The following is a 27,083-nucleotide window of genomic DNA, read 5'->3' as shown; positions in this document are numbered from 1 at the left end:
ACCAATGCAAAAGAAAAATTCCTCAGTTCTATTAAAATTGTGACTTGTCTTGCAGAACATATGGCCTACTTTTCAGTTGGAAAAGATAACTTATTTTAAATGAAGCTAAGCAAGACAAAAAAATCCAATGTGTTTACTACACCAAATACACACGCTTCCCATCCTTACTCACAAAGAAAATATTCGTAGAAATTGAAGCATACAGGAAACATAAGATAGACCACAAATTCATAGTGAGATCAAAGAAAAAAAAAAAAAAAGTTGTCTTCTTTCTACAAAAGATGGGCAGAACGTTAAAGGGAGGAAAATAAATTTAAGCAAATAATTCACAATGTTTAAGTTACTACTTCCTTGCACTGCATTCTTTCAAGACACTGTTTTTACTAAACTGAAAAATTCTTGCTTGCTGCAGAGAAGTCTGGGTGCCACTGTCTCATTCAGGTATTTCAATTAAAGCTGCTAGTAACATAGACCAGCACCCCCCCCACTCCCCTGCCTTCCACACACACACACACACACACACACTAATTGAGGTTATTTAGATTTGCAGAAGCACAGAGGAAGTCTTTTCTGTGCTAAACTGTGTTCAACAAACACAAGCTTGTTTCCTGTTAAAGTGCGGCTCCAGAGAAGGATGGCAATGGAAAGTCCCTGGGCACATATTTTACAACAATTTACCACAATATGGAAATCTCAGAAATTCTTGTGAAAGCAGAGATATTTGAATTGGAAAAAAAAAAAAAAAAAAGAAAGAAAAGAAAAAGAAAGCTCCTAATTCTCAAGTCAAACAAGAACTCCCAGTTGTATTTGGACAGGTTCTTAAATAGGATGTTCAAGATAAATACTGCTGCTATTGTTTTATCAGACCAAGGAAAAACTAAGATAACAGTACCTGGCAGGAACTGAGTAAAGAAAAAAAAAAGGAAGAGGACTTTGAAATTGATAATTCTTATGCTATAACACAGATGGGGTACATTCAATAGTTAGTGCTAAAGTGATAGAACTTAGTTAAAGCTTTTGCACCTGCTCTGGCAGATGGATGCAATTAATAACAGAAAAGAAACAGAAGAACTCATGTAAAATTGCTCCCTGAGGGTTAGGTTGTTTTTAAATTAAGCTGACGTGCTTTTTTTTATTACCATATATCACAGCAAAGATGTGTTTTGAAGTGGGCTGTCTAGTTTACAGCAAATGAACTCATTAGCAAGGTGTATAGACAAACATAGGCCTGGCCCTACAATTAGGGCCTCATTCTCATTCATACGCAACCAGATAATGTATAGTAAGGGAAATTGCTTATAGTAAAGGAAATTGTTCTGCTTTGCATGGGAAACAATATCATATTCGAGTTGATTTTCTCCTTGGCACAAAGGAGAGATTTGAAAATGTAAGCTTAAGAACTTCAGTCAATAAAATTCTTGCCATTGTATTTCCAACACTTAAGTGTATTTCCTCCCTTAAGTAGTTCAATTCTCACATTCAAGAAGCTATTTGAAAATAAACTTCATTATCTGAAGTCAAACCAATGTTAACAGAGATTAAAGGCCTCATGTTACCCTATGTACGTGCAGCTGTGTAACTGATACGCACACACACTACCACTATATGTGTATGTAGTAACTAGTTGTGACAATCTAAGGCTACTGCAATTTATGATGTTAAATTATTAGGTTACTCCCTCGTAGCTTTGGTCCACGTCAGCTGGTGCTTTCCCAAATGGCTCCAGGGAAGTTCAGGGTTAGCTGAGGTCAGAGATCGTTTCCTGCTTGCAGGTACTTGAGTTGATAGGAGCAGTGGTGTAGGAATTTTATGAGAACTGTGGCTACCATCCATGTCATGCCATGCTACCTGGCCTCAGGGACAGAGAACATTGTCTGGCCCATTTCATTTATAAGCACAGTCAAACTTAGCTTGTCATTCTAAGTCAAGGATAAAAAGAGTATGTAAAACCTCAGCAGAGAACTAGTGCAGCAACAACATATTACAAGCTGTGACCACAACAGCCTGCTGAAGCAAAGAGTAGTATGTACAGTGCAAAGTATCTGTCTAGAAAATTTGAAAATCAGTTGTTTTTGTGTTTTTTTTTAACAGTAATTCCACAGCAAAATGGGATGAATTTATTCATATTTCATGCATGAAATTCATCTTTTGGATTTCTAGAAACCAGAAACAAAACAGAACACGCAGGTCTGAGGACATGATGACCATTAAGAACATAAGTACATGGAGAAAAAATAGTTAAGGGATTGTTAGAAGTGGATGAGTTAACTGGATAGTAAGCTAATGACTAACTGCCATTGTTATCACTGATTTTCCTGAAGTAACTATGCAGTAAGGTAGGAAAAGCAAAGTTATTATACCAACTGCAGTTATCAGTAAGAGAGTTCTGAGTGTCAGTGGTGATCTGTTTTGCTTTGTATCTCTGAGTTTCTATGATAAAACAGGTAAGTGTATTGCAATCTGATTTAAAAGTTATCCAAAAATGGTAGCTTGCAGCTTAACAACCCCCCAGCTCATAAATAAATTACTTCATTTGACATTTCAAGAGCCTGGCATCCTTGAGGATGATGTAAAACTACAGCATGAAAGGATTTTCCATTTGCTCTGTATTCTGAAGAGTTGTTAAAGGTGAGTATGTAATAACCAGATAATGACAGGGGCAGACAGGCTACGCACAAGACCTCATACATTTTTAGAATGGGCTAAATAAATTGTACCTAAGCAGATAGCTCCAGAACTTAAAGGTATTAGTTGCTCCTGGCTTTTTTTTGTGTGTGTGTGTGTGCATGCATGCATGCATGCATTTGTTTTGTTTTCATACAGAACAGACTGGTGGAAGGCATTAAAACAATACCAGGTTCTACCTTAGAGCCTCAGTTTCCCTGCAAAGAGTGGCCAGCTGCTTTCTGCTGGGGCACTGCACCTGCTGCAAAGAGCAGGACCTTTTCATAGTTCAGCCATTAAAGCAATGCCTAACAGTACAGCAAAGTGGGTCACATCCATGTGAAAAGTTGTCTTTTCACAATATTTTACGCACTCAATCAATATGAAGAGATGACTTTGAAAGCTGAAGAATTCTGGGATAGCCAGGGTGTTCTTCTCACCAACGAGAAGTGGCTTCATGTTCAAGAATCAAGATAACTGACTTAAGCTTTTATAATATTGCTACCATAGCATTTAACTCATCACATTAGATTACATTTACCTTTGAACATTATATCATACGAGAGCAATATTTCATCTTATTTAGGTGTCTTTAAGTAAAATTTACGTTTTGCTCTCTTCATTGTTCTAGTGTTTCAGCATATTTTTCCAAAAGTTAGTTTAGATGGGGGCAAAAGAAAACACACAAATGAATAGTGCTTCCAAACCACATACATTGACTGACTGAAGAAAATCAATAATATTTAATGGCTGGTAAGCAAAAAAACAAAATCTCTCCTGCTTCCAACTACTGTCAATGGCTCTAATTAATTTCATTCAAGAGCAGCAACGAAGCTTCATTCAACCTAATCACCCCAGAGGAATGAGTCACCAGCAGAGCAAAAAGAAGCCAGCTAACTTATAGTAAAAATCACAGTGCATAAATATGTTAGTTACTTCTAATATCTTGCAGTTCTGTTTCCTCCCTTTCTATCCAGCAGTTTGCTTTTTCAACAAATGGTATTAATTTGCCTTTCAGTAAAATTGCTAGGTTTGAAATCCTTACTTTACAAAGGGATTTAGGAGTACCAACAAGGCTTCTTTTACTTACCGTCCTTATTTCTTTGTTTATCATAACTTGATTCACAGCCACCTCCTCTCCATCCTTTTTATTACAGGACTTCACCATTACAACAGCCATCCAATCACAACTGAATAAAAACTTAACAAGGTTGAGGGCCTTAATTAGGTATCAAGCTTACCTAGGACCCTTCCACTTAGCCTGAACAGAAAACCTTTTTTTTTTTTTTTTTTCCCCCACAGAGATTCAAAGTGTCTGATTTACCTCTTTGCTTTGTCATCCTGCTGTCTTTTTGTGGTCTTTCAACAGGTCTGCATACAGCAGACTAGATTCTTAATTTAGGCTACTGAAGTGCACAAAGTTGTGCAGGGAAATTACCCTCTCACATGCTCCTCTGTACACTGTACAGGCCTGCATCAAAATAAGCCAGCTGGCCAGTGCCTTCAGCCACCACCTTTTCAAGGGTTTTTATCCTCATGTACCCCGTAGATCCACTTGACAAGTTCTGTCCTTAAGTTCTCCACTGCTAACAACCATATCCCTTGAACTTCAAACACACAGCAGCTGCCTGCTCTTCCTCTCTCAGCTGCCTTCTATCAAATAGTCCCTTCACTCTGCATGCTTGAAAGCATAAAGGCAATGCTGTGTCTTCCAGTCCTTTCAGGGCATAGCACACAGAAGTTTAGCCCATCTCAAACATTCTTAATACTGAAGCTTGAGGTGTCTGTTTCACTCACTTGTCCCAGCTAGCTAGCTTCCAACATAAATTCATATAATCCTCTGAGGATGCTATTTCCCAGAATATCTGTACTTACTGTACAGCACAATGAAAAAAAGAGGTTGTCTGAAAACCACTCCTTTTTCTAATACAGCTGGTTTTTTGCTTAATAGCACAACACACATACACATAGGGATGCAGGAAACCAAGCTGCTTATTCCTGCTGGCTCGGCACTCAGATGAGCTGCAAGACAACATGACTCAGCCCTACACGGCAACCAAGTCCAGCTCATTGACCACAGCTCTTGGCAGTGCACAGAATATGAAGAGAATGACATAACAATGAAAGCAGAACAATCAACAAAAATAAGGAAAGATTTAAGAAGCTCATGAAAATACATTAGATCATCTGATTTACCCACAACCAAGCGAAATACAGCAGGAGGAAGAGCAGTCACTACCGACCTAATCTTACGCAAGCAGAGCTCCAAATGGAATAGAAAAAAAAAAAGATAGGGAGAGCTGCCAGTGAAGAGTATTAAATCAATGCTGAAATCAACATAGAAAAGAAAATAATCCAAAGCCTGCAATGAACTGAGAAGCTTCCAACCCACTTAAGGCAAGCGCCTGCCAAATTGTATTTTGAAGCTAAAAAGGAACAGTGATCTTTGAGGGAGACATTAATGATGAGATTTTAGTCGTTGTACCTATGCCCACAGTAATAACTTGACACATTTCAAATCAACAGGAAGATACCTGCACTAAAAATACCTGTAAATGACATTATAAATAAAAGGAACACCGAAATGATCCACAATAGCATTTCTGTTCTTTTTTCTTCAATTGCTGTTTTAGTAAAAGGTAAAAATTAGGGGGGAAAAAAAAAAAAATCAAGAACGGTTAGAAACATCTACAGAAATCCCACACTCGCTAACATTCGGAAAATCAAAACTTTAAAGCAGTCTCTAAAATAATTATCTTCGTAAAATAACCACAAAGCTTTAAAGTGCTTTAGCTTCTTTGTATGATAATTAATTGCAAGATTAACACTCACAAAATGTAAGTACACCCTGGAACGTCTTCAAAGGGCTCTGAAGTCAAACGCCTTGCACCCATTGTGCCTACGCTTCACTTTCTCCTCTCCAGTATTCACTGGTAACGTAAACATTTGAGAAAAACTTCTCCCTGAAACAGAAGTGTAGCATTCATCAGTTGGGCTTTATTTACCACATCTCCACAAAAAGCCCTCATATAAAGTAAACACGTGGGGAAGTTTTTACATATATTCACTCATTGCCCTGAGGAACTGCTGCCAGTATCTGCAGCTCTCCGGCCCACCTTTAACACAGGAAACCTCACTGTTGGCTTAAAAAAAAGAAAGAAAGAAAGAAAGAAAACCTCTCTCTCTCAAGAGGAGAAAAACAGACGTGAAGAAGGAAGAGAAGCTCCTGCTCTTTGTGGCAGCAACAACAAAACTCTCACAAGTGTGAACAAGAGCTGTACAGGCAGAAAACACCAGAAAGCAAGAAGAAAGCCCACTGATCCTCAACACACATTGGGCGCTTCGACGGGACAGAAGCACAGCAGCTTCAAGAGGACGCATTTCCCAGAGCCCCGTACCATGCAACGAAGCTCCCAAAAAAACCAAAATCCCTCACTGCCACTCCAGACTCCGAGGGCTTCAAGCGGGCGGGCACGCGTGAGGGGGCGGGACCGGAAGCTCCTCCTCCCTCTTTCCAGCCCTCCCACTGGACAGTTTTCCTATCACTCTCAACATCGCCGGCCCCCGCTTTCCCGCCCCCTGCCCAGCTTCAAGCTCACTTGCTGGCTTCCACGTCAAGCAAAGCCATCTCTGTGTTCTGATTGGCTGTCGGAGGGCGGCTGTTCCCGCCCGCGGGACCAGGGCGGAGTTCCGAGGAGTCGCAGCCCACTCCGCTCCGCTCCCCTCCCGGCGCGCATGCGCGGGGCCGAGCCGTGGCCTCGGGGTGGGCATGTTGCGAGGAGAGGAGCGGCCGCCAGAGCGCCGCGGGGCGGGGGAGGGAACGGGGCAGCCGGAGCTTCGCCAGCCTCACTTTCTCGGATCGCGCGGAGACCGCAGCCTGCCTGGGGCTGCGAGCTGTGCCGCATACAGACCTGTGCGTGTGCCTCTCTCTATCTCTTCTCTCGCGCGTTGCTGCCGGACGCTCGCTCGCCGCACCCGGGCGCGCACAGCGGCGGGTAGGGCTGCGGGGCGGGCAGGGCGGCGGGGCAGCGGCGCTCCGGGCTTGTCCGCGGGGCAGCGGCAGCGCCGCAGGGCTCAGCTCCTCCCGGAGCTCGCGCGTATATCGGCGGCGATCGCCGACGTTCGCTGACGGCCGGCGCGGCGCAGCGGTAGCGACGGGCGCGGGATGCGGTCCGGCCGCCCTCCGGGGCGGTGAGCGGGAGAGCCGAGACGCCCCGCCAGCCGCGGCCCTGCGCCCTGGGGTGCGGATCGGCGGAGGAGCCCGCGCTCGGTGCCGCGCCGTGCGGTGCCGCTCAGTGCGTAAGTGTCTGTCTGTCTTCTGCCTGTCTGTCCGCGGCCTCTCTGGTTGCTCCCTCGCTCCGCACTGATTTATTTTCTCCTCTCCTTCCCTTTGGCCGCGGCACGTCTCCCGCTTTTGTTGTCCCCTCCCTCCCAGCCCTTGGCGGGGCCGTCGACGATAAATCCGCGATGGCCTCCGCTATAATAAACACAGCCCAGGTGGGTTTAGGTTGTTTGTCACGGGAAGTTAAAGTTGTTCCTAAACGTGCCCTGCTCTTGCCCTTTCCTGCCTGTGAAGAAGGAAGTGTTACCTCGCTGGCTGCCTGACAAGATGTTTTGAAGCACCTTGTGAGTCTCTGTTCTCTGTCCCCGCGGTCAGCCTAGCTCCCAGATGGCCAACTCCCAGAACGGTCGGAACCCACGCAAAGGACGGATCCTGGGCTTCATCGACGCCATTCAGGATGCTGTGGGCCCCCCCAAGCAGGCAGCTGCCGACCGGAGGACTGTGGAGAAGACCTGGAAGCTCATGGACAAAGTGGTGAGTGTGTATGTGTGCGCCCTGGGCGAAGAATGGGGATATTTAAACAGATGCACGTGGGGAAACAGCATCTTCCTGCAGCTTCAATTGCCGTGCTCTGCGTGCTATGAAAAGTAAGGGGGCTTCTTCAGTCTTAGGTTATTTAAGCGCGGTTCATCTCTTTTTTCCCCTCTTTCCTGTGGCCTCCGGCTATGTGTTTTTTTTTCTATTTAATCTTGGTTTGTGTTGGGAAAACAAATATGTGTGTTTGCCTCAGGCTATTGTTACTTTCAGATCCTTTAAAATGACTCAAACTTGAAAAGCTGAGCTGTCCTAACAAGAAACTGCTTAACTTGGTCTTGTAATCACGTATTCTGTGTGTTTTGCGTTGGATCACGTTGTTAGTCTGCAAACAAGACCTCTGAAGCATGAAACTTAGTTAAGCTCATCGTCCTGTGAGACGTGCTCATGATGGTAATGTAGATACGTTTGTGCTTTTAGGAATGTGCGTGGGGACTGGGAGATGTCACTCTTGTCAGTTCTGTAAACAGATTTGTATGGCGCACCTAACTTTTCAGTGTGTGCTCTGCATTTCTATGATTTCTAAAGTACTTCATATTTTCATTCTGAAACTAGTAATAGACTCTACCAAAAGTTATTTTTAAGGAAACAGGAGGATAGACTTCAGTTTTCTAGATCTTCTCCTATGTCCCTGAGCCAGCCCCAGAAATTTTGTTTAGCATTATTCAAGATAAAACCTCCCTGTAGATTAGCTAGGAGAGTTTCTTACCAATGATAGGAATAGTTTGATTTATCGCACAGATAGCTGTTCAGGAGGTGCATGCACTCTATTTTGTGTATGAGTGATGCTTGACAGCTTCCTCTTGAAGCTGTTAGCCTTAGGTCCTTAAATCAAGTGTTATTACTTTTTAACTCCAGGAATTAGTTGTAACGGTTTGCTTTCCCTGGGACTCTTCTGAAATGCAGGTGTTCAACACCTCTTGAAGTTCCCCTGTAGTTACACTGCCGTAGCAGAGAGAGTTAATTTAACATAATGGGCCTTGATGAGTGGTGATTTGGAAGTATTTGATTTTTTTTTTAAGCTACAAGAATAGCAAGAGTATTTCTACCACAATTCCTGACAGTGATTATAAACTTAAAAAAAAAAAAAAAAAAAAAAAAAAAAAAAACAGCTTTCATACAAATGGTATTGTATGAATCAACACAAAGTCTTTGGCGTTTTCCTGTTACTGATTAGGATGCTGTAAACAGTGGGCATCTTGTAATGAGAAGTGCAAATATAAATCCTTGGAAGCAGGCACTTTTCTTTGGTAGAGGGAAGTTTTCTGCTCGTAAACCAGGAACCTAATGTGTCATTGCTGAAGCCATGTGGGGAATGTACAGCTTAATTTACAAGTCTGTATGGTACAGTTGTCCTTGGGTTGTTTGTGTGTTCACAAGTACCAGAAAATCTTAAGCCCAGTGCTTGGACTTGCAGATTACTTTTATTCATCTATTATAGGGTAACTTTATTTGTTGACAGAGCATCAGAGCAGCCAGCAAGGCCTGTTCTGTAAAATTCACTGGGAAGGCTGGACACTCTACTGTGCTTTCTTTTTTTCATTTTACTGGATAAGTGTCCTCAATTTGGATCTTTAATGTATCCTCTTTATGCTGCTCTCAGTTAATCAAATTTTATTTCCAAATTATATTAAAGTATACCAGACAGGATGATGTCATAGTGTGAGAATGCTGTAGCTTTCTGCTTGAATTTTTAGTGTTTGGTGCTTAGAGTGAAAGGATGTGTTTGAGTAAATTTAATATGTTGGCAAACAAATTTAAGTCACAGCCTCATGCGACAGTAGGCACAGGAAGACCATTTTGTTATCTGCCTAAATTCAAAACCAAGGATTAAGTCAGAAATAGAAACCTGCTCATTCAAGTGTTTCTTGAAATCCCATTTTTGCAGCATATCCCATGACTGATGTCTGTGGTTGTTCACTGATAAAATTAATACCTAGTGAAGGCAGTAGGCTATGCAAAGTCAGTGGGATGCCACCCAAGGTAAGATTGTGGCTTTGAGGTCTGTTTTTGCTTCTTGTAATAACAGTCATCATTCTCATTTGTTCTTTGTCTATAATAGCTGTGATAACCATTGTTTTGCTGTGGTTAGGTGGCAAAAGTTTTCTTCCATTCTAAAGATGTGAGTGAAAGGGAAGATGAAAACAAAGCAAAGCTGTTATTTGACCAAAGGATGGAAAAAGAGTAGTCTTAAAAACTAGAAGCATTTTTTCCCAGTTTACATTTCCTTCCCTCCTTCCTTTCTGTACATTTCCTTGCATGCTCTCTGCTTTTTCCTCTATTAGTAAGTGGTATCACCTGTATGAATTATTTGTCTTCAACAATAAGATATTAACCATGACCACCAATGTTGGCATTTTATAAGATAGGTTTTATGGTGTATGTAAAAGCTCTGCCTAATGAATTTAAAACCTTGAAACTAGGCATGCATTACTACTGGAAGATGATGGTTATCTTGGGAAGAACTTTGAGAGAGAATGTCTATTATATAAAGCATGGGAGCAGTTCATTTAATTTACTGCGCTGGCTGTTTGGACTTGGCAGTACTATTGTGCATGTTATACTATGGTGGGTTTTAAACTGGTGGAATTGTGACATGTTCTGAAGAGGATTTTTTTTTTTTTTTAAATAGGAATATTACAGGAACTTTCAATCATTTTTTCAATACTTTAACACATTGGCTCAGAAAATGATGCTTTCTACTGTGAAGGTTGGCAAAAGGAAGTGTTTGTGTGCTTGACTCACCTAGTTATTTGACATTGCAAATGAGGATTTACTATTTTACTAATTATCGAAGAGCAAATTGGAGTGCATCTCCAAAGCTTGTACTACTGACCTAGGGAGTAAAAGAAGTATTACTGCTGTAACTTAGTAAGCAGTGTTTTTTCCTTTAAAATGCCACTGTCAATAGACAAGTTTTCAACTGAATATGAGCAACTGGAGTGCAGTTCAACAGCTTGAAACCCTGTGCTGATTGGGTGTTCTTTGCAACAGAGTGATTATTACATTAATGCACAATATTGCAAACCCATTAAATGTCATTGTTCCACAAAGGGATCTAGAAAAGGAAATCAACAGTCATAACCACGGTATTTTTCAGCATATTACCTGGTTGAAGTTGATATCAAGTTCTATGTCTGCACAGATTATTTGTGGATAAGAATTTAAATAGAGAAATGGAAGCTTCTCCTTTCCTAATTGCAACAAAGTATAAGTGACTCTCCAAAGTCAGGTGTTCCCCTGGGTATGTAATGTAAGCATTGTTACTTTGTATTCTACCAGCATGGAAACATATTGTTCAGTTGCAACATGATAGATGTTCAACAACTGCTTACTGCTTGCTCAGCTGAGAAGATTGATCACTGGTCACTTCCAAATATATTTTGATGAGAAGCCTTCTTTTGGGGGAATCATAGAATCCTTAGGCTTGGAAGGGACTGTTAAAGGCCATCTAATCCAACTTTCCTGCGTTGAACAGGGACATCTACAGCTAGATCAGGTTGCTCAAAGCCTTGTTCAGCCTGGCTTTGAAATTCTCCAGGGAAGGGGCATCCACCACATCTGTGGGCAACCAGTTCCAGTGCCGTCCCCTCCCCCCCACTATAGAAGACTCTTTTCCTTGTATCTAACCTAAATCTATTCTTTTTAGCTTGAAACCATTTTTTTCTTGTCCTATCAGAACAGGCCTTGATAAAGAGTCCATCCCCTTCTTTTCCATAACTCCCCTTTAGATACTGGATGGCCACTATCAGGTCATCTCAGAGCCATCTCTTCTCCTGGCTGAACAGCCCCAGCACTCTTAGCCTGTCCTCATAGGAGAGATGTTTTATCCCTTGGATCATTTTTGTGGCCCTCATCTGGACACGCTCCAATAGGTTCATGTCTCTCCTGTACTGAGGACTCCACATGTGGATGCAGTACACCAAGTGAGGCCCTGCCAGTGCCAAACAGAGGGGCAGGGTCACCTCCCTTGTGCTGCTGGCCATGCTTCTTTTGATGCAGCCTAGGATATGGTTTGCTTTGTGGGCTGTGAAGGCACACTGCTGGCTCATGTCCAGCTTGCCATCCACCAGTAACCACAGGTCTTTTTCAATAGGGCTGTGCTCAATCCTTTCATCTTCCAGCTTGTCCCCTAATGTAGTGGATATTGCCTTGACTTGCCTTTGTCAAACTTCATGAGGTTCTCTTGGACCTGCTGCTCAAACCTGTCTAGGTCCATCTGGTTGGTATCACATCCAGTGGAAAATAAAGTTCCTTGCATTTAATGTAATTTCTGGCAGGAATGTAGTATATGTTGAAGGAGTGTCATCCTTGCACTTCATTTATTTTCTTGATTCACCCCTCTTTTGTTAGGTCTTTATAATTGATAGCATTGTGTATTGTGTTTTTTTTTCTGAAGAATTGTTTTGGTATCTTCAGATCTTCACTTATGCTATGTTATTTAGAAATGCTTTTTAATGCTTGACTTTTTTGTACAGTGTCGCAGAAAAACCCAGATCAGTAGAGGTTTATAAGGTGTAGTTTTGGAAGTGTAAGAGAACTGATGCTCTGTTTAGTCCATTCAAAGCAGCTGAAAACAGTGTTTAGCAGATCTGCTTGTTAGATACTGTTTTAGTTGTTGCTTTCCTTTCTTTGTCCTTGACTAGCATTAGGTGTTTAAACAGATTATGTTGGAGCTGCTATACTTTGCTTGAGTAAAAGTTATTTTGTCATACCACTGTAGGGCTTTCAACTTTGCAGTAAAAAGTGAATAGAAGTTACAGCTTTCTGAAAGAAGTCCATAGTCTCAAAGAGAAGGGCTATCCATTATTCTCATATCTGAAGATAGCTTTAAATAATTATAAAGCTTTAAATCTGCAGTCAAGTATGTTCGATTTGAAGACTAGCTTTTTTGTGCATGTCTTTGGGAGACAAAAGTTTTTCTTTTTTTTTTTTTTTTTTGGTGGGGGCTAGAGTATCCTTGTCCAGAGGTTTTTGAGTTAAATGATTCAAAGTCTGTTTCTGTTAGATTAGGGCAATCTTCTAGTTATTCACAGATAGAATTGCACTCTACTGTTCCTGTAGGTCTAGAGTAAATACTTGAATTTACAATGAGACAGTGGAAGAAGCTTAGCTTTCTTAGTTTACTTCAATGGGAGAAACATTTCTTAGTAACTCACTACCTGATTCCTTTTCTTTTTTTTTTTTTTTGAGACTGCTTGTTAAATATATACATGTTTGCTTTTAGTCACAACAATACACAAATCTTGCAGTGATATGATTCATGTCTGCTGCTGAAGTGTTGTTGAGGACCATTCTGTAAAACGTAGTATGGAGATTTTTATTTTTGTTACTTTGTTTTGCTTTGAGTTCTGTTTTCTTTTGAAGAAAGGTATGTACACCACTTCTGTGGATTGGTAAATCTTTTGCGTCAGCAGCTGTCATTTCTTATTGCTTGCTTTTAATTGTGAACTGCTGTAGTACGTGTCAGGACATCCTGACTCTGGAAACCATATGGTTTACCAGCCATTTCTTTACAAACTGACTTCCTTTGGGCTGAAACCTTGTGCAATCAATAAAAGCAAAGAAAGCCTTGTACTACTTCACTGGACCCCTAACTCTAACTGAAAATTAGCTTTCTTTTTTTTCTTCCACTGAGAATGCATAAAACTAGTTAAGCTGTCCAATTCAAATTTTTTTGTATGATTTTCCTTCTTAAAGAATTGTTCTGGAGATAAGAGTTCTGCTAATGTTCTGTATTTATTTTAATAAGTTGAAGAGAAGACATAGTTTGGTAAACCATGACCACAGGATCTTGTTCTGATGTGTGTGTGTGTGTGTGACTAATATCACCAGACTGAAAAATACTTTCTAGAACATCTGAAAGAGAAAATAATTCTTCACTTAAACTGATGTTCTTTTTATGTTTAAATGGACTCACTGTTTAAAATGCAACATTCAGCAGAAGCAATTTTTTTTATCCAGGATAAGCAATTATTTTAATTGTAGTTTAGTATACACAAAGCCATTCACATTCTGCTTGTTGACACATTTGATTGAAAATACAGACTTCAGAAAGAGAGTTAATTCTTTGATCGTGAGATTTAAGAAAAGTGAGGATAAATAAGCAATTAAAATGATTGCAGCCTTCCCTGCTTGTAGTCTCCTCATTGCTGATTATTTTCCTGAGTAAATATTTTCCTCTTTTAAACTGTTATTTTTTTGTTACTGTGCTCCTTGCACCAGAAAGCTGTAACATCTAATCAGTGATATTGATTGGTGGCATCTGTAGTTTGCTTTGAGAGAATGTCTATCTTTATTGATTCACATTTTTATTAAATCATAAGTTGCAGAAAACAGAAGTTCACATGGAAAAAGGTCTGCAATTTTCATAAGAGTTTCTCTGGGAAAATTTTACTCTTATCTTTAGGATTTCAGTTCTTTCCTAACTCTACTTCAAAAAGAAATTCTTGTGCTCTACATGTATGACTTCCAAATCTGTCTGCACATGTGAAATTTCTGAAATCTCCTTAAAGAATTCTGTCTGTCAGCTTAATTTCAGCATAACAAAAATAAAATCTGTAATCTCCATTTTAAGTCTCTCGTTAGTTCCTTTCCTCATCACTCAGGCAACTCACTTACTTGGACTGTTATTTTTAAAGCTGTTTCCGAATCCTTCAGAGCAAGCATGTTCTTCTGTATCTATTTATTCTTTTAAAAGTTATCCAGGAGTTGCTATGTTGTCCATTAGTAAGTTCGGGTTTTCTTGTCTGACCTTTAAAGAATACTACCATATCTGATCTATGTTTTTTGAGAACGGTACTGTGGGCATCTGCTAACCCATGGTTTTGACTGTGATGTTTTATTCTGATAACGTTTTCTTTATCACTTTAAATACAAACATCTTTTCCAAGTCTCTCGCAGTTGTGGTTTGCAGCTCCAGAATTCATCACTCACTCATGAGATTACCAAACATCCTTATGCTTTGCTTCTTTTTATTCCCTTCCAGCTTTCTACTCATCTTAGGAGGAATTCCTTTATGATCCACTTAAATTATTCTACAGCTTGCCTTGAAGATTTTCTTTACTGTTTATACCTAGAAATACTCAGCACAGTGAACCACTCACTACCATGTTGAATTTTGCTGTGTTCGTGTCCTTGTGTTTGCCTGTATCCATCTTCTGTCTTCTTGTTTCCTACCAAGACTGTAAATTTCTCTGTGGGAAGGACTATCTCTTTTACAGTACATCAAATGGATTTCTGAGCCATTACTTGGTCTAGTATGTGGAAGAGCAGTATCAATCACTGAAATAAAAATGGATCAATAATATGAGGGAACTGTTGCGAATATAATGTTTTAAATACTTTCTTTGAATGATATTTGTGATTCTGTAGTACTAATGAGTTTGCACTGTACTAGACATATGTTTTTTTTCACTTGTCAGTGCTTGACTTCTGTCTATTCTTCTGTCTCCGCTTCTCTAATCACGGTTACCTAAATCTCATTGTGTGATATGTTTTGGTATACGTTTCATTCTGAGAAAGAAATAATTATGTTTTCACTTAACAGTTTTTAATCCATGAAAGTCTGTTAGTTCTTAATGATGTAGGTCAAGAAATGGGGAGAGGAGCTAGCAGTATAGATTTGAGTTTACAAAGGGATCTATACGAAACAAATATTCCTCTCTCCCTCCCTGAAATGGTCAAAACTGTGCACTTTTTTTGAAGTTGATACATTACTAGGAATAGGAGTTGTCTTTCAGCAGTATTAAGAAGCTTTTACAACCTTGTTAATTATCTCAACAACGCTGTTAGTTACCTCATAAGAATTGTCAAAGTCACTAATATACACTGTGACAATCCCCAAATGATACCCATAACATTTTTATATGTCATGGGCTTATTTTTCTTATAGATATGAATGCACATGTAGAACATATCCCTCTGCAGTATTTTAGCTGAGCTTGGGTTACTCAACTATATCAATACAATAGTATTCAAAGCCTGTTAGTTTTGATTCCTTCAGTTTCTACGGAACAAACGACCAGATAATATTAGGTAGCAAAGACATAATTACTCTAAATATGGATGTGTTCTGGAAACAAAAACAGTATCACCTTCTTCCAGAAACATTTCTGGTGAAGACTGAATTCAAATAAAGATATTCAATTCATCTGAAGCTTATTTTTTCTTTCTTTGAATACATTATTCAATTATTTTTTGTGCCATTTAGGAAGGTAATGATTCCAGGTCTGAGAACAAGTTATTTTTCTATTACTATGAAACTACTCTTGGCATGACTTGCAATACTGTGTTTTGCTAGTATACTTCCTGGCATATAGTGGTCAGGCAAAGTTTTTCTTCCCTTAAATCTATGCAAACAAACTATGTTTGTCATAAATGTGACAGCATTACGTCAAACTTGATTTCCTTTGACATCAGGGACTATCTTGAGATTTCATGGAATATAAATGAGGTAGTACTTAATTCTTCATTTCTGAAAGCTGGATGAATGTGCTTGTGCATTTTTAAGATTTCAGGTCTTTTTTTGCCCCCAACATATTTACTGTCTTTTAAAATTCACTTATTTTTGCTTGTAGGTGAGACTGTGCCAAAACCCAAAGCTTCAACTCAAAAACAGCCCGCCCTACATTCTTGACATTTTACCAGACACCTATCAACATTTGCGACTTATACTGAGCAAATATGATGACAACCAAAAACTTGCACAACTCAGTGAGAATGAGTATTTTAAAATCTACATTGATAGTCTCATGAAAAAATCGAAACGGGCTATCAGACTCTTCAAAGAAGGAAAGGAAAGAATGTATGAGGAGCAGTCACAGGACAGGTAAGAGAAACATTTAAATATAAAGTAGACTTTCTGTCTGCATACTTAACACTGTTTGTCTGCAGAAATTGTCTTGACATTTTTAATTATTTAAAGAACAGAACTATTTATTGTTTGGATTCGTTGACCCTGCATGTCAAACAGTAATTTGCTGCATTTGTTCTGCTGTGTGCTCTTATCTGTCACTTTGCGACCTTTAAAACCAAGAACATTTCCTTCATAAAACATTAATTTCATTGTAATTACTTGTTCACGAGGCCTTACAGTATGTGTGACAGTCTGTGGCAGAGAGTGAGTGACTGGTATCTGGTCTGAGCTTGACCACCTTAACTCTGGATGTTGACATAGAGCTTTCATGAGTGGTGAATTGGAACAAAATATTATTCATGTTTTTGAGATACTGTATGATATTAGCATAAGGTGACGCTAATGTTAGTGAGAGCTGAGAAGTCTGTTCAGAAACCTAATGGATTCCTGATTTGCAATGTTTCCGTCTTAATAACCAGGATGAGTGCCTACTTTGTGTACTGTTTCAGTGGTGGGTAAGAAGGTTATTAATATTTGATATTAGGACATATAATTTTCAAAATAATATTTCAGGGATTTCTGTGGAAAAATCTGCAGTTTTGTTTTGAGAAGGGATACAGCTGTGATGTGACAATTGTCATCTGTCATTTGTGATATATATACATTTAGACCTATAGGCGGTGAATGGACAAATTGTATCCCTGCTGTTCTATCTGCACCTGAGCATACAGATAGGTTTGTGGTATTGTTCTACTGCTGATGAAAATGGTGGTAGAAGCAGTGAAATGTCCACGTTACTGTAAATGTCACTGCTGTTATGTTTGAATGATGTGTGTGTTCTTTCCACGTATTCAGTAATGATTGTAGCTATTCAGTATACTGTGGCAGTCCTACTGTGTTTGATAACTGACATGAAGCTTGCTTACCATGCAAGGATTTTTATTTTGGGGAAGTATTTAAAGACCCTTCAATTGTGAAGATGCTTAATGCAATTTACCTAACAGGAACAAAAATGCAGTTCAGACTATTTGAGCGATGAGTGTAGATCTTGATGTGTTCTGTTTGAATTCCTAAGTACAATAAAAGCATTCATTTAGATGCAACCTTACTAGAAGTTCTGGAAGAATTGTTTAGCACTGAGCCTATAGTGTCTTCCTTTAATAACCTGTATTTGTTGTACATACAAAAGTCATTGTGTTGCAAAGGAAATAAGAACATTTTATACTAAGGGAAATTTGACATAAATGACTGCATTATGTAAATAGGTTTTATTTTAACTTCCCTATGCTGCACAGAACACAGATTTACTTGTGGATTTACTTCCAGTTAGCAGTAAATTAAAGCCACTTTCAGTGTAACTTTTTCAAAAACAGTCTGCCATAAGTACTGAGCAGTCATCTAAAACAATGTTCCAGAAACTCTTATCTACTTGCTAGAATTGCTGAATTGCCTCCTTTCCAATGTCCCACTTCCCTTTCTGCATAAGAGTGACAGTGGTGATTCAGGGATGTCTGATGTAAAGCAGACAGTTCTTGAAGAAGGTGCAGTTAGTGTATTTACTGTCATTTATTGGGTTCATTTTTATGAGGTGATTGGAGAGGAAGGATTTTAAAACAAAATAGAGTAATGAAATGCAATGATTCACATTGCTCTTTAAATTTGTATTAGGGAAGGTGATAGTTATGTTGCCAGACTGATACAGAGTTTGAAGCTTGAGGAAGGAAATGTAATAGAAATGTTTTTTGTGCTAAAATAGCTAGATGTGTTTCCTCCATAAGGCAGATTCTGACGTACAGTAGAAACTAAAGCTAGAATGTTTAAACAAAAAATAACAGAAGCCTTGTTCCAGCAGTTTATATCTTGTTCCCTTGTAAGTTAAAGCTAGGTTGTAGCATTCTGCCTTTCTACATGCTGTGCCAGCATATATGATAGGCATTTGAGTGGTTGATGCCCTCTTTTGTGTTTAAGACAAATTCTAGAAAGCAGAGCATGTATGGCTTACAAGTTATCTTTCACATACATCAATTTTACCACTTTCTGGATTTGGTGTCTAGCTTAAAACTATATCCTCTTGCTTAATGAGGTAAAAGTTAATATTAAATAAGTTCTATTAGCTTTACCAGACACAGTCTACATAGAAGTTTTTCTAAGTATGAAATGGTTTAAAGACTTGTCATTGATTTTATTTTTAAAAAATTATCAACATTGAATTAAGATTATTGAATCAAGTTGAATCTACTTAAGACTTTTCTATTTCTTTTGAGAGTCTTTTGCTCTTTTTTCCTTTGTTATTCTTTGGGAAGGAATTATTTCTGTGAAGTCTAAACTTCCATTTGTCTTCTGGACATGTTTCTGAAAAGCAGCAGAAGTAGATACTATAGGTTGGCAGTTATTAAAGATAAAATTTTGCCAGGTGTTGAAAGCAGGCACATAAGTTACAGTAGTAAGAATAGAGGAGAAACAAAGTGGCAACTGGGAGATTACATTTGGATTCATTCAAGATGCTGAAATGTGAGCCTTTAAAACTAACAAAACCTTTTCTCAGCAAAGGAGACAAACATGAGCTTCCCTGTGGGGTTACCTATGGATTGTGTCCTTGGAAGGATACATCTTGAGATGGAACTTGTTCATTGTCTTCTTCAGCATTTCTGAGACGTGAGAATGTGAAACCAATGTGTGTATGTATTTTATACATTTTCTAAATACTACTTGATTCAACCTGAGTTAGTTGGCTACTTGGCTTTAAATTGCATTACAGAGGTGGAATTGGACAACAATATGATTATTAAATTGCAGGCAACACAGCTAAAGCTGAAAAGGTTATAGAAGCAATGAGGTTGGTTTGAGGGTGAAGTAGGAGGATAATCAAGAAAGTAGGAAGATAATCAAGGAAGACACTCTAGATGATCACAGCATTCCTCTTCCCTACAGAAGGTCTAAGTTCACTTGCTCATTTGGCTGCTCAGTATCTTGAAAGTGACTGCCTGCTTCTAGATTGTGTCTTAAGTGTTTTGTTAGTGAAGCACTCTTATTTTTTGTTTTCTTGGGAGATATTTGTACCTCCAGGTCATGTAATAGTTCAGATTCTTCTTTTTCACTGTTCATGCATTCCCTTGCCATGTGAAGCTGTGAATTAGCGTGTTTACAAGGTACTCCATTTTTTTTTCCTTCAGTTCGTATTGACACTTGAGTGCAGTTAAGGTTCTTGAATGAAGTCCCTGAACTGACATATCAAAGTACATTCTCAGTAAAGACCTTTCTACTGCTTACTATGAAAGCACAGATTTGATAAGAATTTACGAGGCTTATAACTTGGCTAGCTTTGTAACTTGATTGCATCTCCAGACAGAGGAGACCGAGAAAAGAATAAGGAAGAGTGTACTTCTAGTTTAAGATAACTTTCTTGGACAGGTTAAGATTGTTTTGTTGATTGTTTTATTGTTTTTTGAATCTGTCCCTTGTACTTATTTAATAATTGTAGTGGCTTTTTTAAAGAGCCAGTTGACCATTGGTCAACCTCAGGTAAGTAACTTGATAGTTGTTGAATGGTAGCCTTCACCAAGATTTGAAATTGAAATTGTGATGTTTTGGTGAAAGCTATTAGCACTTTGAGAATCATCTGATTTGTCCATTTTCTACTCATTTTGTTAGTCTTCAGTAAATTGTGATCTGAACACTGTCTTTAAGTACTACTGGTCTGTTGTTTAACATGATCTCCAAACCTCTATACTATATCAACACTAGTTAAATAACAAATGTATTGATTGCTTTCTTTTAATCTTGCTGAAGTTGAGCTAAAAAAAATTTAGAGTCCTTTCCTCTATTGTATGTAGGTATCTGTATTTTTTTTAGATTCTTCCATCAGTGCAGTTTATGGAGAAGCAGCAGCCTTGTCCTTGGGGAAAAAGACAACTTTTTATTATGTGTAACCTATAATATGACAATTAGCAGTGGAACTTGGTATTGGTGTATTAAAATGAAGAGGCTCCTGAGAGGGGAAAAAAAGAGTGCGTAAGTGATTGAATTGGGAGAAAAGGAAATGCGTTGTTTTTTGAAAGCTTTTATATTACAATGAGATTTTTTTCCCCCTTCTTCTTTCTCTATTTCATGTGATATAAAACCAGATGTAAACCAAAGGAAACTTAATAAATCCTTTGGCATAGCTGAACCATATGAGTAACTGAGCTTTAATGCAAATTCAGTGAAGTGTACACTATTTGCTATTTTTTGTTTTAGTCTAAATTAAACAAGGAGTGTTACACAAACGGGCCTTTAAGACAAAGAAACTCTTGTTGCAGTGGGCAGGTGAGAACACATAGAGGTTACAGATGGGAGGGCAGTGTTATGACAGCTTGTTCTCTGTATAAAAGCAAAGGTTGTGTGACTCCAATTGTAAGGCTGTATTTCAATTTTCAGGTGGTTTTGATCATTTTCAGTACTTGGGAGGGTGTTATTTTATAGTAGTATTATGGTCAAAATAGCACAGAGGCAACTATTTATTCATATTCCTGGGGAAGATGGGCTTCAAAACCACAGAAGATCCTAAATAAGAAAAATAATGGTTTCTAAATTATTAAAATTGATTTTGATCCTCTATTCATATTGAGTTAATGAGAGACCGATAATATGTGCTTCACATTTATGTTGCTCTCTCATAAAATCAGATAGACCATGCATTACTAGAAAATGCTCTTTTGGATGTTTTCTTGCGAGTAAGGTGATGTTGACATCTATACAGAATTTATCTGGCTGTGAGGGAATATATGCTGTCTGATCTACTCATTGTTCTGCTTCGAATAATAACTTGTACCTGTGAGAAATTTTGTATGGTAATACTGCCAAATTATGGTGTGCAGCATTTACTCTACTGCGTGTAGAGGTGAGAGCTTTCAAAAAGCACCAAGTTGTGAGGAACCAATCCTCAAGTCTTGATTAGAAATCAGGCTAAAATGCGTGCTTTCTGTAGTTAAAAACCTATAGTATGTAGCTGTACAGAATAGGAAATTATCCTAATCCGAAAAGAAAGGAAATTAAGAGTTCTGATGATCACTGATGATCACACCTGAAATTGAACTGAATTCAGAGAGAGAATGAGCTATGGATGGAGATGATGATGGATGAAAATACCCATTACGTTTGTTGAAATGTGACGTGCAAAAAAGAGTAGAGTACTTTAATTGATTGACATAAGTTTCTCTTCTTCATATTTTGCTTTTTCTTCAATATGAATTGAGTGAATTTGTTACCTTCAAAATGGCACAAGAAAGTTGGTGTAATTGTTTAGTAAGTTGCATGTACTGGGCCATTTTTGGTCAGTGGCTGCCCATTCTTTTGAATTGTCTTCACAGATTCTATTATAATATTATATATGCAATATACTGAATGTCTTTAAAATTATTAATTGATATTGGAGGAATGAGGCTTTTTAATTCTAAAAATAGACTTACTGTCTTCTGCATAAAACATTTGTGATGCTGATAATGTGTTGGTACGTTTCTTTTATTCTCTTAGATTGAAAAATTCTAAACAATATAATGGCCTGTTGTCCTTTGAGCCAGCTCAGGGATACAGTTTGCTTGATTTGATGGATAGCACTAAATGCAACAGTTAAATAGAAACAGGTGAAATAGAAATAACACCTAAGTGTCATCAAAACCCAACAGAACATCAGTAAGTTGTATCTGAGAAGAAGCATTATCTTCATATGTAATGATTTAAAAAAAAAAAAAAAATCAGGAAATGACCATATATAAGAAATAACACTTCCCAACAGAGTGACTAGGTTGCTGTCATCAGCAACATGTTTGCAGTGTATGTGGATAGTACTTTTTGAATATTTTGGTTTTGATGCAGCCAAGGGTAGAGCTAAAGAATGCATTATTCAAATAGTGATATGGCTAGAGGGAATGGCCTCAAGCTACACCGGGGAGGTTCAGATTAGATATTAAGAAAAATTTCTTCTCTGAAAGAGTAATCAGGTACTCAAACAGTCTGCTTAGAGGAGTCGTTGAGTCACCATCCCTGCAGTTCAAGAAACATTTAGATGTGTTCCAAGGGACGTGGTTTAGTACCATAGTTTCCTTAGATATCCTATGTCAGAATTATCCTGTTTTGAATGAAAGGTCGTAACTGTAATGTACTTGTTACCCAATTTTTACTCATTGCTACCCTCTTTTTGCCCAAAAAAGAGGGGAAAAAAAAATCTAAAACCTTGATTAACTCTATACCAGAGACGTTCTTTCCTTTTTAAAAGGAGATCAGTTCATTTGTTAAGTATTACTCTTTAACTGTGATATCTTAGGCAATGCTGTATTGCTTAAAAATGCGGGAGAAAAAATGTGCCTCTGTTACAAGTTAAAGGGCATTAGTTCAATACAGACAAACTTATTATCATTTGTTTTCAAACTGGTCCAGTTGAAAATAGTTTTTAGCCAAGACAATATTCAGTGAACTGATTTCAGAATTGATTCTGAGTCATGAATGTCTGTCATGGGAAGTATGAAATGCAAGGTCAGTAATAAAACATCCCTTACCTAAGCACATTTGTAAGACGAATGTTTAAATTTTGTTTAAAGCAGTCATTAATTTCTGAATGCTTACAGGTGTATGCCCAAGAGTGGACCTTTAACTACTGTCTAGTGGAAAAGTATGTAGATATGAAGAGAAACACCTTGAGATATTTGCATGTCGACATTTTAAACTGCTTGTAGGGCTGAAGAGGACTAGTCATTAAATAACTTTTCAAAATTAAATGATCGTATTTCCTAGATTATTTATTTGGAATTTAATGTCAGTCTCTATGCTTGCTGTTCTTACTTCTTGGAGCAAGCTTGGTATTTTCAAAAGAAAAAATGAGCAACTGTAAACTCAAAGTTGTAAGCTTTAGCAAATCGGGTATCTAAGTCTTCAGTCATTGCAGAGGGCTATAAAGGGTTAAAATGCATGTTTAATGAAGGTGCTGAGCAACAAATAGTGTGAAAATGATTGACGTAGTTCAAGTGTAGTCTATTGTTAAAACTCAGAAGTAAAGGTTTCTATCACGTCTCTTGAGCTTGTGTTCCAACTATGACATTTGTCATTAAAAGAACAAAGCTACTGTTATCAACATCTACTTCCCAATAATGCTAGTAAAAAAGGAGATAACTATTCAGTAGCTTAGCTTGTTATTTGTCTTTTTTATATTTCCAAGTATTTGTTTTTAAAATACTAGGGAAAGCTGGTATTTTTGTAATGAAATATTATCCTAACTTTCAACATTAGGACTTCCAAAATCTGGAAAGTATATGTTCAGTTGCAAGTCATCCTGATAATATGGCAGAATGGATTGTAACCTACAGACTATTGATATTTTCATTAGAATAGAGTTCTTGTACATCTGTTTTATTTCCAGTTTGGGTTCTATTCTCGTTCAAGTTACTTCTGTTTTCTCTGCTTATGTCGGTCATTGTAGGTCACTTATGTCTGTGAAGTATTATGATATTTAATTCACTGCAGCACTTCCAGGTTTTATTAGAATAAGGAGTAGTATTTAGGATTCTGTGCCTTCTGGCTATAGCAGTAACAGCCTAATGGTGGATGACAGGAGCGCTGATAAAGGCTCGTGTCTGTTCTGACTTTTAACAAATTTTTAATCCACAGCTGCATCTTACTGACAGCTCCTTCCTGGTGGCCACTGTTTTGTTGTTTCTACAGCTAAATGATTTGTGTTCTGTGCTCCAATTGGGGAAAAAACACAGAAAATAATGTGGCATATATATTGCCGATTTTTTTTTTTTGTCTCGCTGAGGAAATCATGTGTCAACAGGGTGAAATCTTATCCCGCATATTCCTTTCAAATGCATTTGTTTAGTATAGGAGACTGGAAGATGAAAATAATAATTCCTTTTTCAGAACTCTTCATGTCCTTCTTACACATAATTAATGGACATACCAAACACACAAAGATTCAAAGCAAAAAAAGAAAAAAGAAACATCCTGCTCATGTGCTTCTTTTTACTGTTAATCCCCATAATTAATGCCCTATGATGAATGGGACATAATCACTTACAGAGCAGCACAGTAATGTAAAAAGACAGTACTCATCTGGGAGGTGTTCAGTAGTATGGATCACTGGTGACCCAGTTGGTACACAGCTGTCCTCTAGTCTATACATATGCGGTTTCATTAACTACACGCATATCTGTCTGACAGGCTGGTAATGATTGCCTAAAAGGAACTTTGCCTCATTTAATAGTCTTAAGTGTCACTGAGAATGAGTAGTTTGTTTTGTCTCATTGTTCTGCTTTCTTTGGGGGTGGGGGTGGAGATGAGCAGAGAGGAAGCTTTTCTGTGTTGGTGAAGGTCTCAGTTTTGGGCAGGTGGAGGTGGTTTATACGTGCCATGTTGCAGATGGGCAACGTAGGCACCATCTATTAGACTATTAGGTATATTTTTATAAGGACTGTAGACAGAGGGACAGATTCATAGATTTCTTTTTTTTAATTAATTCTTTATGAAATTTTTACTTCCTGGGAATGCAGTGTGTTATTAAAGTGAATGACTGAAAGGTGTTTTAGCATCAACAGTTTCTCAAAATATATAAGCCCAGCCCATCCAGGAAAGTGGTAGCTAGGGAAGAAATTTGCCCATATTTATTCAGTATAAGGAAAGCAACAAAAAGAAAACACCTACCTCCTAGCACCTATTATAATGTGACAAAAGGTATCTAGTAGCTGAATCATTCCAATATAATGGAAGAGAAGAATCACATCTATTACAGCCTGAATTTGTGGATGGGGAAAAAAAAAGAAGTGTAAATGTGCTATTCCTCTGTTTATTTGCACTATTTCAGGCAATCCTCTATTCTGCAGCAAATCTTTCCAAGACAGTCTTTACTTTAGGCAATTACTTGTTCATGCTTATTTTTGACATATTATAGACTTCCAACTGCCTTAAACTTTGTCATGGGGACAAGTCAGTCTTGGAAAGGAAACTGACTGATACCTGTGACAACATTGCTGAAGTTGTGCATGTCCATGGAGCTTTTATTTAAGGTGCTTGCACTATCATTTTGCACCCTTGTGGAACACCAGTGATTTTCCTTAGGGTTGGAATTGATAAAGTTAGTAAAATAAGAATTTCTAAATTTCATGTTGTCCTTTACTCTGTGTACTTAAACTTAGAAGCTTCTATAGGTTTTCTGTGTGGCACTTTATTTTTCATTTTAAAGTTAGTTAAGTAAGAATCTGTTATGAAAGAAAATAGAAACATTCTGCTGACTTTAATGCAGCTCCTTTATACGCTATTCCTGGATTTTCAGTTTGCTTTATGTAGCAGCAGATGGTCCATCTATTGTTCCATTATTCTTCTATGAATCTGACCCTCTGCAGTGGGTGTGTGCTTTTTTGGGGGGGGAGGTGGAGCAACTGAAATGAGCCTTTTTTCCTTTCTTTTTTTGTTAAACTGGAAACAATTATATTTGTTAAATTGCACAGATGATCTGGAAAATTCTAGCACTTCAGATTTGTTTTTAAGTGCAGCAAGGTGTTTTTTATTGAAGTAGTTTTGATTCAAAAGGATCGTTAACCATCACAAGCACTGTTTTGTGCCATAATTTTACCATATGCGTAGGGATTCATTTGAGATACTATGAATAAGCAGGATGAGTGCTTTCAAAGAGGCATTCCTGCTGTCCCACATCAACCATGTGGGCTTTCAGTTAAGCTTCTCAGGAAGACAGCAACATATGTGTACACAATGTGTGTATTATTGGCGCCCACTCACAGTGTTAAAGATGTGTCAGCATTTCCAGAATAATTCCCTATTTTAAGAGCCTTGTTTCAACCTGCATTTGATAGTTAGCTCTGTGTTTATTGTGTGTGCACAGTTTCAGCCCTCATACTTTTCAAGTGTGATTTTTTGTCAGGTAAACAAACTGTAATAATGTATTACTGAATTGAATGGGAGATCTCCAGAAGGGTGATGTTGTGATAGACTCTTCTTACTGTGTTAACTCTGAATCAGTGCATTATTGCTGTGCTGTAGTTGGGAAAGATTCCCCTATTTTTTGAATAATGTTAAGAGGTGTTTAGTAAAAGGTGGCCGTGTACTTTGTCTTCTTCCCATACTCCAGTGGGAATATCTGCATTCTGATTTTAATATACATATCCTACAGGCGGAGATGGGTTTAACAATATCACTGTGCAAACATTTCTGTGATCATATGGTCTACTTTTTCAAGTATTTTGCAAAGATAGCTAAAGAACTGAAGGCAACTGAAGATAAAAGATTTTTGTATATTCACTTTGAGTTTCTTGAAATAAGCCATGTGAATGGAAAAGCAAATATTTCTTTCATTAATGGTGAACTCATGTTTTTGATTGGTATTGACTCATTTCTGTGACTGTTGCCTGATATTTTTCTAACGGTCTCCCTTGAGTATAGGAAACTTCCAATTTCATTGAATCTGTACCTGCAGATTACGGTGGCATGGAAATAGTCTGGAATTATCTCCCCTACATGTCAAATTAATCTAAAAAACAAACAAACAAAACCACCTGAAAAACAGGGTGAATCAGAGTCCTTTTATTTGTTTAGACCGTGCTTCCCAATTTGTAGCATTCTTTCCAGAAACGGTTGTCTTTAACATGTAGCAGGACTGTATAGCAGGGCATGCTGATTCTGTAGTATGTGGGTGACCGTGTAGGA

General features: G+C 38.2%; 1 protein-coding gene and 1 long non-coding RNA gene across 6 annotated transcripts in view; one reads left to right on the top strand and one right to left on the bottom strand.

Annotated features, from left to right (window-relative positions):
• Window positions 1-6,218, bottom strand: part of LOC116242308 (uncharacterized) — a 346,694-nt gene extending 340,476 nt beyond the window's left edge. Inside the window, exons 1-2 of the long non-coding RNA XR_016471817.1 lie at window positions 6,063-6,218; window positions 5,497-5,627 (exon numbers count right to left, since the gene is read on the bottom strand). This is a non-coding gene — a long non-coding RNA (uncharacterized LOC116242308). The remainder of the gene's footprint in view (window positions 1-5,496; window positions 5,628-6,062) is intronic.
• Window positions 6,219-6,397: 179 nt separating this feature from the next.
• CBLB (Cbl proto-oncogene B) overlaps window positions 6,398-27,083 on the top strand; it is a 125,588-nt gene continuing 104,902 nt past the window's right edge. For 2 of the 5 annotated variants that reach the window (XM_031613077.2, XM_031613076.2), the window contains exons 1-3: window positions 6,398-6,577; window positions 7,322-7,480; window positions 16,120-16,370. In XM_031613077.2, the coding sequence (XP_031468937.2) occupies window positions 6,434-6,577; window positions 7,322-7,480; window positions 16,120-16,370 (554 nt within the window). In that variant the 5' untranslated portion in view covers window positions 6,398-6,433. Of the gene's footprint in view, window positions 6,964-7,321; window positions 7,481-16,119; window positions 16,371-27,083 lie in introns of all 5 variants that reach the window. The other 3 variants (XM_031613079.2, XM_031613078.2, XM_090151861.1) reach the window with 3 other exon arrangements.

Source organism: Phasianus colchicus, chromosome 1 (assembly GCF_987193195.1).
Source record: "Phasianus colchicus chromosome 1, bPhaCol1.hap1.1, whole genome shotgun sequence".
Taxonomy (NCBI): Eukaryota; Metazoa; Chordata; class Aves; order Galliformes; family Phasianidae; genus Phasianus; species Phasianus colchicus.
This window is presented reverse-complemented; position numbering and strand designations above follow the sequence as displayed.